This window comes from Ochotona curzoniae, unplaced genomic scaffold, assembly GCF_017591425.1.
Source record: "Ochotona curzoniae isolate NIBS_2020 unplaced genomic scaffold, NIBS_Ocur_1.0 scaffold_1037, whole genome shotgun sequence".
In the NCBI taxonomy this organism is placed as follows: Eukaryota; Metazoa; Chordata; class Mammalia; order Lagomorpha; family Ochotonidae; genus Ochotona; species Ochotona curzoniae.
The window spans coordinates 33741603-33756989 of NW_024467083.1; the positions used below are offsets into that span (position 1 = coordinate 33741603).

Sequence of the window (15387 nt, forward strand, 5' to 3'; positions counted from 1 at the left end):
ACACACCACTCTGTCTACTGCCTCCAAATCTTACCTAAGCACAAATATTACTATAATTCCAGCACCTCAAAAGTAAGCAAGCACAAACCAAGGAAAAAAGAGAGAAGGAAGAAACTAGAAACATCCTGTGGGGCCAGCACAGTAGCCTAGTGGCTAAAGTCATCACCTTGCATGAATAGGGTTCCCACATGGGCACTGGTTCATATTGCAGCTACTCCACTTCCCATCCAGCTCCCTGCCTGTCACCTGAGAAAGCAGTCGAGGACAGGCCAATCCTTGGGACCCTGCACCCACACAGGAAACCAGAAAAAGCTCCTGACTCTGGCTTCAAACCAGCTCAGCTCTAGGCACTGCAGCTACCTGGGAGTGAGCCAGTGCAGCAAAGATCTTTCTCTCTATCTCTGCTTCTTTGTAAATCTGCTTTTCCAATAATAATAATAATAATAATAAAGCAAACAAACAGAAGAAAGAGAGAGAGACAGCAGCAAGGAAGAAAGGGAAGGAGGGAGGGAGGATGGAACGAAGGAAGGAAGCAAAGAAAGAACAAAGGGAGAGAGAAAGACAAAGAAAGGAAGGAAGGAAAGAGGGAAGGGAGGTAGAGAGGGAGGGAAGAACGGAAGATCGGAAGAAAAGAAAGATCCTGTGTTCTTCATTCCTAGGACATTACCCCCAGAAACTGTCTAGGAAACAAGACTCAACTCTCACTGCAAGGAAAAACTCAAAGGTGACACATCTGTCCCCTACCAGGCTTCTTGACAGTTTTGCGAGGACTGCAGTCGATGCTGACATGTGTGCTGAAGTCATCAATGAGCTGCATAGCTCCCATCAAGTTACACGGTTGGAACAACGTGTGAAACGTGGGGTTCAGCGGCTGGTGAAGGGCGATGGAACTCTGGGCAAAGACTCCCAGCTCTTTCTGAGAACAAAGCACACAGTGGGTACTGAACACTCTTCTAGACAACACAACCCAGCAGCCCTCTGCCCCACAGTAGCTGCCGTCCTGGTGAAAACTCACACTATGCCCTGAAGACCCTCTACTCAGTCCTCAAGGACTCACGGATTCTGTCTGTGACACACTCAGTCATTCCTGCCTCATCAGACATGTGAGCCTCACGCTGAGGAGGATGCTCAGACTCCAGCAAAGACTTAACACTTTACATGCATCCCAGCAGTCGCTTTGTCTAATCTGCCACAAAGCCCATTCCCCAACCTACTTCCACATCCTACTGAATTTAGACTTAGGGATGGATATCTGGAATCTTACAAGAAATATCTTGGTGGTATTAGCTTCTGAGCTGAGACTGAGGTTGGAGGCGGCAAGAAGGTGGATCTGCGTCAAGAGCTGAACATGCTGGGGAGGGAAAGAGAGTAAGGTGACATGAGGAACTAGAGACATCTTAGCAACTAGAGACATCTCACTAAGAATCTGCAACTTTCTCACACATTTGGCTTTCTGGAGAGCCTATTAACACAACACACACGATCTTGGCGTGCTTTTCCTAGACACTGTTCTCCTCACCAAAATGACAAACTCAAGGGAATGAGATGAGACAAAATAAAATATTCCTCCTGCTGGTGATGCTATCCCACTTCAGATTGGGTTACAAAAGACCCCTTTCGAAATCTGCAGCTCTGAACACCATCAGGATGCTGACATATTTTCTTGCCTGAGCCATAAAGGCATGAATATGATGACCTGTTGAGTGGCACGAGTGACCATACAATGGTCCCTAGCCACAAGTGTAGTAAGATCCCATCACTGACCTTCACAGAGCTGCTATGTGCAGCTTCTACGGAAAACTCAGTGGCATCCTCAACACCACATTCGGGAGAGAAGTCTTACCTGCTGCATCTGATGCTGCAGTCTCTTCCTCTGGGCTGCGTCTAGAATCAGAGTCTGAGGAACCTTCTCGGGCCGAGGCTTAGCCCTCTCTACCTCCTGTGGCTGCTTAGCTGAGGACTTCTTCATCTTCAGCTGTTCAAGGAGCTCCTTCACTGTTCGATGTTGCTCGTTCAACAAGTTGGCCAGAGGTTCCTCAAACCTATTCCCAAGACAAAGCTAACGCATTATACACAGTTCCTTAGCTCTACAACACACACAAGCCCTTCAAATGGTGTGCCAAGACAGCCTCAACAACTGACCACTGACCCGCAACGGCCAACTGAGCCAAGTCAAACCTCAAGCCTCATTCAAAGCTTTTCCCAAATGTTTTAGTATCGATTCAAACACGACGATTCTGAGCTACCTTGGATCCCATCATATACCACCTTCATTACTCAACCAACACACAGAAAATATCTAGAAGAACCCAAATAAAAGTCTAGCAGCAGAGAAACATCTGGATGATAAAACAGCCACACCACTAGAACAAACTAGTCATTTTGTTTTTCTGAGAGGTCTTCTACTGCAACCTTAAAGTATCAGAAATGAAACAAGAACTGGTCTGACAGACAGCATGCGATGCTAGAGACAGGGTTCCAGTCCCAGCTCCATTTCGATTCTAGCTTCCTGCAAACAGGCACCCTGAGAGGCAGGAAGGGATGGTTCCATGGTTCAGTATTTCTTCGCCAATCCCAAAACAGATTCAGACTGAATACAGGGATCAGTTTTCAGACCCTGTGATTCCAGGATTTTTACAGTTATACCCGTAGATGTTCGCAGTTTTTTTGCATATGCATGTGCGGGAGAACTCAGGTTGCACCAAGAGTCTAACAGTTTCTCTTTCAGAGACAGATCTCAACCACAAGTTGTGTGATATCTTATTTTTAACAGTTTTGTCTTGCACAATAAACCACCTTTCTGAGATACTGAACAAACAACATGTAAACTCATTCCTAATTATAAATGTATTTTTCACCAGAATGCAGAATTTGGAGGCCAGAACTGTGCTGTATTCAGTTAAGTCAGTGCTGACAACCTCCCATAAGAGCAACAGTTGGAATCGCAGTTGCTCCACTTCTGATCTAACTCCCAACTAGTATGTTGGGAAAAGCATCAAAATGTGCAGATTCTTAGACCCCTGCGCCAACCTGCAAGACTCAGAAGAAAATCCTAGCTCTGTGCTTCAGCCAAGAAAAATCTCTGTTTCTCTTTGTAATGTTGCCATTCAAATAATAAAATAAAATAAATTGCTTAAACACAGAAAAACACTCCCATCCTCCTGAACGCCCATGCTTACAGTCCATTTAGTGCACACACAATCTCGTCTCCTGACAGAAGCCCCACTGTCACACCCTGCATCACGCCCTGGACGACAGTGGACAGCACCACAGCACCCACCTCCTTCATACTTCTACACTCACAGCCCAGAGACTATTCTTTTTCTTTCCAAGAAGACAGAATTCTTCATTGATGAATTAAGTCCCAACACAGGGATCTCTAGGCTCCTGCTTTTGGGCTTCTTCATTAATTCTTCTTTAATTCATTAATTCTTCATTTATTTTTCTTCTAGGCTTCTTCAATAATTTATCCACTGTTCCCACTGGAACCTAGCTACTCCCATCACCCTTTCCACACAGACGCCACTACTTTTGATATTTCTGGGGACATTGTTTTTGTTCTTTTTGCTGCTTTTTTTAAAAAGTTAAAGATCCGTTGAGTACAAAGGAAGAAACAGATATGGGTGAAACTAAAAAGAACAGTATTCAAGAACTGAAAAATACTATTACAAGGCCAAATAGAAGAGTTATGAGAGTCCTAGAAGGTGCAGAAAGAGAAGCTGGGTTTAAAAGTATATTTAATGAAATAATAAGGGAACATTTCCCTAATCTAGAGAAAGACTTGGGAAACAACACCCAGGAGGGGCACAGAATTCCCAATTGGTCTGACCAAAAGCGATCTTCACCATGACACATGATAATCAAGCTCTCTTCAACTGAACATAAGGAAAGGAGTATTAAGTGTGCACGAAAAAAAAAATCAACTGACATACAAATGAAGGCCAATTAAACTCACAGGAGACCTCTCACAGGAATCTCTACAAGCAAGAGGAGAATGGAGTAACATATTTTAGATTCTAAAAAAAAATTGTCAGTCCAAAATATCATACCCAGCAAAATTTTCCATTGTCTTTGAAAATGAAATAAAATTCTTCCACAATAAACAAAAGTTAAAAGAGTATGCCCCTTCCAAACCTGCCCTACAAATGATACTTCAAGATGTTTTCTTGACAGAGAAAAGAAACAGCATCCACCAAAACAAAAAGCAAATGCGAAGAACGTCCCAGTAAAATAACAACAGAAGACTAAACCAATGAACAACCCATTGCTAAAATGACAGGACCAAATTACAATCCATTCATATTAACCCTGAAGGTAAACATCAATCATCAATCAAACATATATAAGTAGACTGGATTAAGAAAATAAAACCCATCATTTGTTGCCTACAGGAGACACATTTCACCAATAAAGATTAAAAAAAAAAAACTGTATCTCAAGGATTTTGATATTTTTTAAATATTTATTTAGTTTTACTGCAAAGTCAGATATACAGAGAGGAGGAGAGACAGGAAGATCTTCCATCCAAAGATTCACTCCCCAAGTGACCGGAACGGTTGGAGCTGAACCGGTCCAAAGCCAGGAGCCAGGAACCTCCTCCAAGTCTCCCACACGGGTGCAGGAACCCAAGGCTCTGGGCCGTCCTCGAATGCTTTCCAAGGCCACAAGCAGGGAGCTGGATGGGAAGTGGAGCTGCCGGGATGAGAACCAGCTCCCATATGGGATCCCAGTGCGTTCAAAGCAAGGACTTTAGCTGCTAGGCCACACCGCCTGGCCCAAAAATACTTTCTTAGGATTAAATTCTTCAATGACTCATATAGTAAAATAATTTTCTTCAAGAAGATTCTTGATTTACTTTCTCATTTCTTCAGCGACACATTAGTCATATAGTAACTATATATTTAACTTCATGGAATTTTAAATTTCTTTTTTTCTTCCTGTTGTTGCTTTTTTGGTGGCTTTTCACTTAAGGGGATGTACATTAACTGTGTAATGGAGACTATGGAGACATACTGGCAGGTTATTGAACTTCATGATGTGCACATTTCTGTTTTTCTTCCTGTTATTGATTTTGTATTGTGGCTTTTCATTTAAGGAGACGTATAGTAATTGTGTAGTGGAGACTATCATGTCCAGATGTGAGAATGCAATCCAGTGCGCTTCTCTGCTTCCAGCAAATATGAACTCCCAATGAAACTGTTTACTATATCTTGACAATGGGATGATGGACTCTAAGCATTGTCCATGCCCGCAATGATGGACATATGACTGTGTATGAGGAACTATACTATATTAATGCTATAGGAAAACTAGTGAGGAAGGAGGGAATTGGTGAGAGGAGAGAAGAAATTCCAAGTTGTAAGGAACTGTATCATAATGATACCAATAAAAAAATTTTTTAAAAAAGAACTACACTATTATAATGATGTAGGGAAACTCATTGAGGGAAGATATTGGAGAGGTGAAAGGGAAATCCCAGGACCTAAGGACCTATATCATAAAATGATTTTAATAAAAAGAAATAAACTTAAAAAAAATTTTTTAAAGATCTAAGTACAAAGCAAGAAGCAGACACAGTAAAATACCAAAAGTAAACTTCTAAAAGAACTGTTGCTGTTGCTTCTGTGGCACACTGCATTAAACCACCACCTCCCAAGCAAGCTACATACACAGGTGTCAGCACAACCCAGAGGCTGATCCAGCTCACTAACAGGCCTAGCAAAGCAGTAGTTACCCAAGTGCTTCAGTCCCTGTTTCAACCTGGAACACCCAAATGGCCAAATGGCCTGGCCCTGGCACGCCCCCCGCTGTTGCTGCCACATGAAAGTCAAGCCACCTAACTGCAGATCTTCCTCTCAATACACTTCTCACTCTTACTCTCCCTTTCCAAGTAGCACTCCCTTTCCAAGTAAAAGGGGGAAAATCTGTTTCAAGAAAACAAGTTCAATATATGGGGTCTGTATTTAAGTGCTTCAGACCAATGCCAAATCCAGCTCCCTCATCCACCCTCCTGTTAATGCAGTCCTTAAGAGCCAGCATGGATGCTCAAGCCCCTGGCTCTCAGGAACCCATGTGAGTGAGCTGTATTCTGTTCTCAGCTGCAGACTTCGCCCCATGTCCCAGAGCCACCTAGGGCATTTGGGTAGTGAAACAGCGGGATCACTCTATCACTTCCCCACAGAAATGGGGTCATTTCTCTCTCTCTCTCAGTACAAATTTGAAGAAAACACTAAAAAGTGAAAGCCCACAGGAATAATTAGTGGCCACACATCTACTCCGCTGTGTTCCACCCAGAACACAAACTGCATCCTGACATCATCTGTATGCTGCGTACCGACCATATACTGATTCACACTGCACAGTAACAGATTAGCACAGATGCAAACCCATCACAAACACTACAGCCTTTCCATCACAGATGCTGTAACACATGTGTCCACTTCCTGAGCTTCAGACAATGGAGGCATGACTGAAAGTGCCCCATGAGTCCCCCAACTGAGGGCAGGATTTGGGGTGGGGGGCTGTCTCTGTGGCTGGCCACACACAGGCCCACGCACTGCTCCAGCACACTCAACTGGAGAAGCTGCTGTGGACGCCAGCTACTGTTTTTTCTCCCTTCCCAAACAGACGCAGCTAGGTCTACAGCCGCACTGCCCCATGATAAGGAGACTGGCCTGACTCCTGACTCCCCTCAGGCCGCTGCATCTTCACATTGCTACAGAAGCTCCTGCCAGATGGAAACATGTGCATCCCACTTCCTCAGCACCCTTTCATGCATCCTATGTCTCAAAGACATTGGCTAGCCTACCGTAGGGCTTGAGGCGTGTTGAAATTGGGCCGCGGCTCCGCCACGTGCTCCTCTTCCTCCGGGCCATCATCTTCCATGTTGGAGAAGCCCATCTCATCTTGGAACTGTGGACAAAGAATAAGAGGCTTTTTAAGAGCCTAGAAAAGTCATTCCAGCCGTAGCTAGGGAAACTGACAGCTACACATTACAAGACCTGAACCATTCTGGCTCTGAGAGGAACCTTCCATTACAGCCTCAGCTTAGGACTCCCACAAACCCACGCTGGGTGTAACCGGTATGCCAGAAGAAAGACCTTCGGACAAGCATGTGTAACAATAAGAACACAACACGGTAACTGCTACACAGAAATAGCGGTAGAGAGATGTATATATCAAAAGGATACCATTTGTGCTCAGGAGAGTCTAAAAATACATTACAAAGATGCACAAATAGGGCCCAGTGCCTTCGTGTAGTGGTTAAGGTCCTCGTCTTGAACGCACCCGGGATCCCACATAGACTCCGGTTCTAATCCCGGTGGCCCCGCTTCCCATTCAGCTCCCTGTTTGTGGCCTTGGAAAGCAGGTAAGGATAGCCCAAGGCTTTGGGACCCTGCACCCACGTGGGAGACCAGGAAGAGGCTCCTGGCTTCGGATTGGCTCAGCTCTAGCCGTTGCAGCCGCTTGGGCAGTGAACCATCGGATGGAAGCTCTTCCTCTCTGTCTCTCCTCCTCTCTGTATATCTGACTTTGCAATAAAAATAAATAAATCTTTTTTTTTAAAAAAAGTAAGATATTTGGGCCCGGTGCGGTGGCGCAAGTGGTTAAAGGTCCTCGCCTTGCCGCCGGGATCCCATATGGGCGCCGGTTCTAATCCCGGCAGCCCCGCTTCCCTTCCAGCTCCCTGCCTGTGGCCTGGGAAAGCAGTCGAGGACGGCCCAAAGCTTTGGGACCCTGCACCCGCGTGGGAGACCCAGAAGAGGCTCCTGGCTTCGGATCGGCATAGCATCGGCCCGTTGCGCTCACTTGGGGAGTGAATCATCGGACGGAAGATCTTCCTCTCTGTCTCTCCTCTCTGTATATCCACCTTTCCAATGAAAAAATAATAAAAATAAATCTTTAAAAAAAAAAAAAAAAAAAGTAAGATATTTAAAAAAAAAAGATGCACAAATAATTAATGAACCCTCCAAAGGTTACAAGGAAAATTTTTGCAAAGAACAATCTACATTATGGCTGGCATTGAGATATAGCAAGTCAAGCCACCATTTTAGCACCAGGATCCCACAGGGGAACTACTTCATGTCCCAGCTACTGCAATTCCAATCCATTTCCCTGAGAAGCACCAGAAGATGGCACAAGTGGTGGGGCAACTGCCACCATGCGGCAGACCTGAAATACCCTCCTGGCTCCTGCTTCAAAACAGGTCCAATCTCTACGCTGTTGCCAGCTGGGAAATGAACCAACAGATCAGAGATTGCTCTCTCTCTCTCTCTCCCCTTGTTACCTTCAAGTAAATTAATAAATCCTTTAAAACAATAAATATGGGCATTTAAATAATCAATAGTTTACTAAGTAACAAAATTCCTGTGCCATTATTTTCTTTCCCAAGTAGACAAGAAGAGAATGGTTCAGTCACAGCACACTTCTGAAGGGAAGACTTCCCAGGACCAAAGGACAAAGCTTGCTGGATAATCTACTCTCACCATCTCACATTCTCAAGCAAAGAATCACTACTCACTGTTTCAAACAGCTCCTCCACTTCCTTTTCTGGGGAAAAAAAAAAAAGGCATAAAGCATGCTGTTAGTACAAATTAGTTTCATAGTTTCATTTTCCAATAAGGGAGAATGCTATGATGCTATGCAGGCAACCTCTTCAGCAAGCCATCTGACAAAGCCCTCTTACCGATCTTCCATTTATTCCAAAACATTTACTAAACTGCAACCATGCCTCAGTCCCTACTCTAGATTGTAACACAAAGGAGAGAACAGCACAGGGCACTACTCTCACTAAGCCTACCACTGGAAAGCCATGTAGAACATGGGGGTTAGATGACAATTCATTGTCAGTTGCCTGTACCAACCCAGAGACCCAAATAGAGTCAAGTGACAAGTTTCAACAGTACGTCATAGGACCCTGCCTTCAGATCTGAACCACTCAATATGCCTTCAATCACGGAGAAGACCCAGAAAACACACTGACCAAATCTGCAGATGACATAAGGCTACAAGAGGGAGTAGGTATTATTTCACAGAGAGTTAAGCCACAGTTTCAGATGTCCATAACCCATATCCATATTCGCAGGATCAAGTCCTATCTCCATTTCCAATCTAGCTTCTTGATAAAGTGCACTGTAGGGGGCAGGTTACTCTCCCCTTATCTTGTCCACATGACTTTCAAAACCATGATAAAGAAGTAAAGTAGATGGGCCCAGCGCAACAGCCTAGTGGCTAAATCCTTGCCTTCCATGCACTGGGATTCCATATGGGTGCTGGTTCGCTGAACAGCAACTTCTGAGCCATTCGCATATGCAAAAATGCACCTACCATCTTTAACTGTGCAGTAAAACATTCTCTGTGTACTCCCTGCAAAGTTGACTTACAGCACAGGGACCCTGCTTTACTCATCTCAGTAACTCAACTGTTACCCTTGACATACAGTAATGGCTCAATACGTGACTGTGGAATATACAAATGAATCTGAGAGGCTTTCTGAATATATATATAAATTGAAAGAATCATGGAAACACTGGATAGAAGAAAAGGTTCTTATTTGGATGAACCAACATTCCACCCCCAGAAATCTACAAAAGTCAACTAAAGTAGATGGGCAACAGTCGCGAGGCAGCCTCTCAACACACAGACTCACTGGTGATTCTCACTGCCCGGTCAGTGCGGAAATCCTCGGTGTCGGGTTCATCAAGATCTTCCAGGAAATTGTACTCTGGGTCATCATCATCATCGGCCTCATCTAAGAAAGAAAAAGTTTCAGACCCTCATTCCCAATGTTACATTCTAACTTGCAGTTAAAATATAGCAGTTTTGACTCAGCAATCATCTTTTTCCATATGGTACATACACTGTTTTTTCTTTAACAAATTATAACAGGCATATAGAAACAGACTATGAGGAGATGTCTAGCTAGTACTTATTCCAGAAATGCCACCTACAGTCCCTGATCAGAGTCAAAAGCCAGGAGACTGGAACTCAGTGCAGTTACTGGGGCATGTATCTGGCCTAGCACCTGAGACACTGCTTAGCCCAGCCCCATGCCACAACAGAGTGCCTGGGCCGGGGTTCTGGCTCTGCTGCCAACTCCAGCTTTCTGTTAGTGAACACCCCAGGAGGCAGCAGGTGAGGCCTCCAGTAGCTGGGTCCCTGATAGCCACGTGGAAGACAGGAACCAAGCTCCAGGCTCCTAGTTTCCGACTAGTCCAGCCCTGGATACTGTGGGCACTGGGGACTGTACCGGAGCTCCTCCTTTGTCATACTGCTTTTCAAATAAGGAGCAATTGATTAATTATAATGTCAGTGCCTGGCTATGCGGTTCAGCAGGTTAAGGTACCATGTCAGAGTGCTGGTTTGTGTGCCAGGTAGTTCTCTTTGAATCCAGTTTCCTGCTACCACATTCTGTGATGAATAAAGCTCAAGTGCTTGAGTCTCTGGAAGACACTATGGAGCTCTGAGCTGTAGGGTTTAGCCTGGGCCAGCGCAAGCTATTGCACACATCTGGTGTCCAATCAGCAAATTAGAGTAATCACTCTCATTCTTTCCCCAACGTGTCATTTCTTTCAAACTTTCAAAAAGATAAAATCAAATAAATTTTTTAAAGGCTTATTTATTTTTATTGGAAAGTCAGACAGAGAAGAGACACAGAGGAAGATCTGTCCATTGATTGACAGTTGCCACAATGGTCATAGCTGAGCCAACCCAAAGCCAGGAGCCAAGAGCTTCCTCCAGGTATCCCACGAGAGTGCCAGACCCCAAGCCCTTCAGTCATCCTCTGTTGTTTTCCCAGGCCACAGCAGGGAGCTAGACAGGAAGTTAAGAAGCAAGCAGACACATGCGCCAGCAACCATACACATGCGCCAGCAACCATATGTGATCCCAGGGCTTGCAGGAGATTTAGCGAATTGAGCCATCACAAGGGGGCCTAGTGAGTCCTTACATTAACATTTATACTCAGTTTATATGGTGCCAGGGCTGTGGTGTAGCTTCCTGCATAAAACACCGGCATCCTATTATCGGCACTGGTTCATGTCCTGGCTGTCCACGTCACATCCAGCTCCTCACTAATGTGCCTGGGAAAGCAACAAAATATGGCTCAAAGACCTGGCACAGAAGCCTAGTAGCTAAAATACTCATCTTGCATGAGCCAGGATACCAAAACGGCACTAGGTTGTGTTCTTGCGACCCCACTTCCCATCCAACTCCCTGCTTCTGGCCTGAGAACAGCAACAAGCCTTGGGACCCTGCACTTGCAAGGAAGACCTGGAAGAGGCTCCGGGCTCCTGCCTTCGGATCAGCACAGTTCCAGCCATTAGAGTGGCTTGGGGATTGAATCAACAGATGGAAGATCTTTGTTTCTCCTCTGCTCTGTGTATCTGACTTTGCAAGAAAATGAAAATAAACCATAAAAAACATACAGAGTTCAAGTCCTTGGCTTCCTGAACTCATGCGGCAGACACTGAAGGAACTCCACCATGTGGAGTGAACCAACAGATTAAAGATCTGTCTAACTCTGACTTCGAAATAAATAAACAATTATAAAAATATTCAGCTTAGACTAACATAATGTTTCTATACAGCCACTTACACGTAAAATGTTTCGTTTCTGTGTGGAATTATTTCAACCATAAAAAATATTTATTCCTTGGAAGGAGAATTCTCTGTTGAATATCTATAATACTTTCTACAAGTCACTTCCTGGCAGCCTCTTTGTTGTTGTTAAGCTTTTTTTTTTTTTTAAAGCAGAGTCAGAGATGAGAAGTTGAAGATTTGGGGCAAAGTTGCTTAAGATTCCATCTGCAGTACCAGTTTCACTAATGAGCTCTTTTCAAGATGAGGACACCTGGGACCGGCATAGTAGCCTAACAGCTGAAGTCCTTGCCTTACACGCACCAGGATCCCATCTAAATCCAGTGGCACCAATTCCAATCCAGCTCCCTACTTGTGGCCTGGGAAAGTAGTTGAGGAAGGCCCAAAGCCTTGGGACCCTGCACCCACGTTGGAGACATGAAAGAAGTTTCAGGCTCCTGGCTTCAGATTGGCTCAGCTCCGGCCGTTGCGGCGGCCTCAACGGATGAAAGATCTTCCTCTCCATCTTCTTCTTCTATATGTATCTGATTTTACCATAAAAATAAATAAATCTTTAAAAAATTATGTGTCCCCCTGCTTTTTCAATATAGCACTCTGATAAAGCACAGAGCAATGCAGTGGAAGGCAGTACGAACGCTTGGGCCCCTGCCACCCATACGGGGTATCTGGATAGAGCTGTGAGTTCCTGGCTTCAGCCTAGCCCAGATGCAAGTGCTGTGGCCATCTGGAGAATCAAACAGCCAACACAAGGCCTCTGTTTCTCCCTCTCCTGGTAACTGCATCTTTTAAATAAAGCAATAAATCCTCACCCACACACACTAAAAACAGCTCTTCCACCCACCGCTTCTCTCCCCAAATGCCATCAATAGCCAAGGCTAGGACAGGCTGACACCAGGAACCCAAACCACAAAACAGGTGTCCCACATGAATGGAAGGGACTTAAGTACCAAGCCATGACGGTTGTCTCCCAGGCTGTGCATCACTAGGAAACCGACTGAGAGGCAGAGACAAGACTCAGACACAGCACAATAAGCATACCCGAAACAATTGCAACCCACATGGGCACTGCTTCAATCCAGAATGTTCCATTTCCAATACCTGAGAAAAGTATATAGCCCAAGTGCTTGGGCCCCTGTACCCACGTGGGAGACCTGGAAGAAGCGTGGGAATCCTGACTTTAGCCTTCCTCCAGATAGAGTCAGGGTACTCCCACTTGCATCACCAAGGCCTTTAACTGACACAATGCTTTGAGGCACTGAAACAATCTCAAACCACATATGCAGATACAGAATAATAGCTAGCATTGTGGAAGACAAAGCTATCGCTGTAACCTGCAAAGCTGGCATTCCATATGACCACCATATCCAATCCTAGCTGCTACATTCATTCCTCATTCAGTTACCTGTTAACGAGCCTGGGAAAGCAGCAGAAGATAGCACAAGTACTTAGGTCCCTGTCACGCAAGTGGGAGACCAGATGGAGTTCTGGCCGCCAGGCTTTGACCTGGCCTAGTCCTGGGCATTGGAGCCATTTGGGAAATGAACCAGGGGGGTGGAAGATCTCTCTATCTCACTCTCCCTCCCTCCACAGAACTCTTTCAAGTAAATATTTGTTTTTTAGATATGCATGATGTCTACTTCCACATTTCAAGAGAGGTCCTCTGACATTCAAAGAATTCCAAAGAAACTTTAAACAGATTAAAAATAAAGACTAATTTATTTATTTAAAAGGCAGTTACACAGGGAGAGGAGACATAGAGAAATTTCATCCAGGAGATCATTCCCCAAATAACTCCAATGGCCATCTGAAGCCAAGAGCTTTTTCACTACTCCCATGTGGGTAGTGAGGACCCCAAGCACTTGGGACAGTCCCCACTGCTTTCCCAGGAACATTAGCAGAGAGCTAAAGCAGAAGTACAGCAGCCAGGACTCTAATCAGCAACCACATGGGATTCCAGGCTGCAGGGGACAGCTTTACTCGCTGGGAAACAAACCAGCAGATACGAGATGCTGCTGTGCAGGCAGCAGCTTTACCAGCAATGCCACAGTGCCAGCCCAACACTGAATTCCTTCTTATTTTATTTTTATTAGAAAGGCAGAGTTACAGACAGCAGGACAGACAGAGAGATCTTCCATTCGCTAGTTCATTCCCCAAATGGCCACAACAGCTGGAGCTGAGCCAACCCAAAAGCAGCAGCCAACATCTAGGAGTTTTTGCCAGGTCTCACAGGTGAGTACGGTGTCCAAAGTCTTGGGCCATCCTTTGCTACTTCCCTGGCCAGAAGCACCGAGCTGGATCAGAAATGGAGCAGCCAGGAAAAAAAACCTGTGCCCATATTGGATGCTGGCACTGCAGGTAGAGGCTTAGCCTGATACCCACACAGTACCAGCTCCCAATACCTCATTCTTCAAGCTTCCAATGATTGAAAGACTAACTATAAACCAACCACTTACCTTCATTCCCCACGTCATCATTCATGAGTCCCCCTAGCCACACCTTCCAGTCCTCATCATCAGCCGTATTGGGGTCATACATATCAGGAGTAATGTCAGGGGCACGGAGCTCTGCCTCCAGCTGACCCAGGGGGACATCTTTCAGGGGCATCTTAGAACGGGTGCGGAATGCTATCAGACTGTCATCCATGGGCTAAGAAAGAAGAAAAAAAAAGAGTGAATGAGGTTTCAAAATGCTCTAAATCTTATCACTTGGCTCTAAGCTGCCTTAAACAACAAAATCTCTCCTCTATACAATCTATGTTTATTATAACTGTAGAAATCTCTTTTTAAAAGATTTACTTATCTTTATTGGAAAATCAGATATACAGAGAGGAGGAGAGACAGAGAGGAAGATCCTCCTTCCGCTGGTTCAGTCCCCAAGTAGCTGCCCCAAGTGGCTGCAACGGACAAAGCTGAGCTGATCTGAAGACAGGAGCCAGAAGCCTCTTCTGGGTCTCCCACGCGGGTGCAGGGACCTAAAGCTTTGGGCCATCCTTGACTGCTTTCCCAGGCCACAAGCAGAGAGCTGAATGGGAAGTGGGGTCACCAGGATTAGAACCAGTAGCCATATGGGATCCCAGTGCATGCTAGGTGAGGACCATAGCCATTAGGCTACTTCTTTGGGCCGACAGTTTTGAAATTTAAGAAAAGCGACATCAGTTTTAAGTCACTATTTTGTAAACAGCTTTATTGAGATATATACTTCATTTGCCATAAAATTTACCCTTACATGCGCATTACTCAAGCAACAATATGAGAGTAATCTGATACCTGATTTTGATAACTGTACTAATGTAAGAGAATGAACTCCTTTCTAGCAAATATACACGACAAGCATTTAAGTCTAACCAAAAGTTGTAATTGTAACATACACTCTAAAATAGTTTGTAGGAGCCATCAGTGTGGCATAGGGGTTAAGCTGCCAAAGCATTCCATGTAGATGCTAGTTCAGGTTCTAGCTGCTGTTCCACTTCCATGCTCGTCTGCCTAGAAAATTACTGAAGGATGGCCCAAATGCTTGAGTCTCCCACACACAGGGAAGGCCTAGAAGAAGCTCTTGGCTCCTGACTTCTAAGTGACCCAGCTCTGGCTACTGTGGCCTTTCAGGAGTAAGCTACCAGATGCATGATCTCTCTGTGTATTTCCCTCTCTCTATGTAGATCTGCCTCTCAAATAAGTAAATAGAAAACTTAAGAAAAAAAAATAAGAATGCTATTCTCACTTAACATTAAATAGCAAAAACTGAATAGAGTATGAAAGACTAACAATTTGGAATGGGCACTGTGGAGGAGTA

General features: G+C 44.8%; 1 protein-coding gene across 1 annotated transcript in view; it reads right to left on the minus strand.

The window, feature by feature from the left end:
• The window catches only part of GON4L (gon-4 like), a 61319-nt gene that overhangs the window by 23246 nt on the left and 22686 nt on the right, over positions 1-15387 (minus strand). Inside the window, exons 11-17 of the mRNA XM_040999033.1 lie at positions 14052-14244; positions 9650-9751; positions 8522-8550; positions 6809-6912; positions 1844-2042; positions 1265-1351; positions 745-916 (exon numbers count right to left, since the gene is read on the minus strand). Coding sequence (XP_040854967.1) covers positions 745-916; positions 1265-1351; positions 1844-2042; positions 6809-6912; positions 8522-8550; positions 9650-9751; positions 14052-14244 — 886 coding nt within the window. The remainder of the gene's footprint in view (positions 1-744; positions 917-1264; positions 1352-1843; positions 2043-6808; positions 6913-8521; positions 8551-9649; positions 9752-14051; positions 14245-15387) is intronic.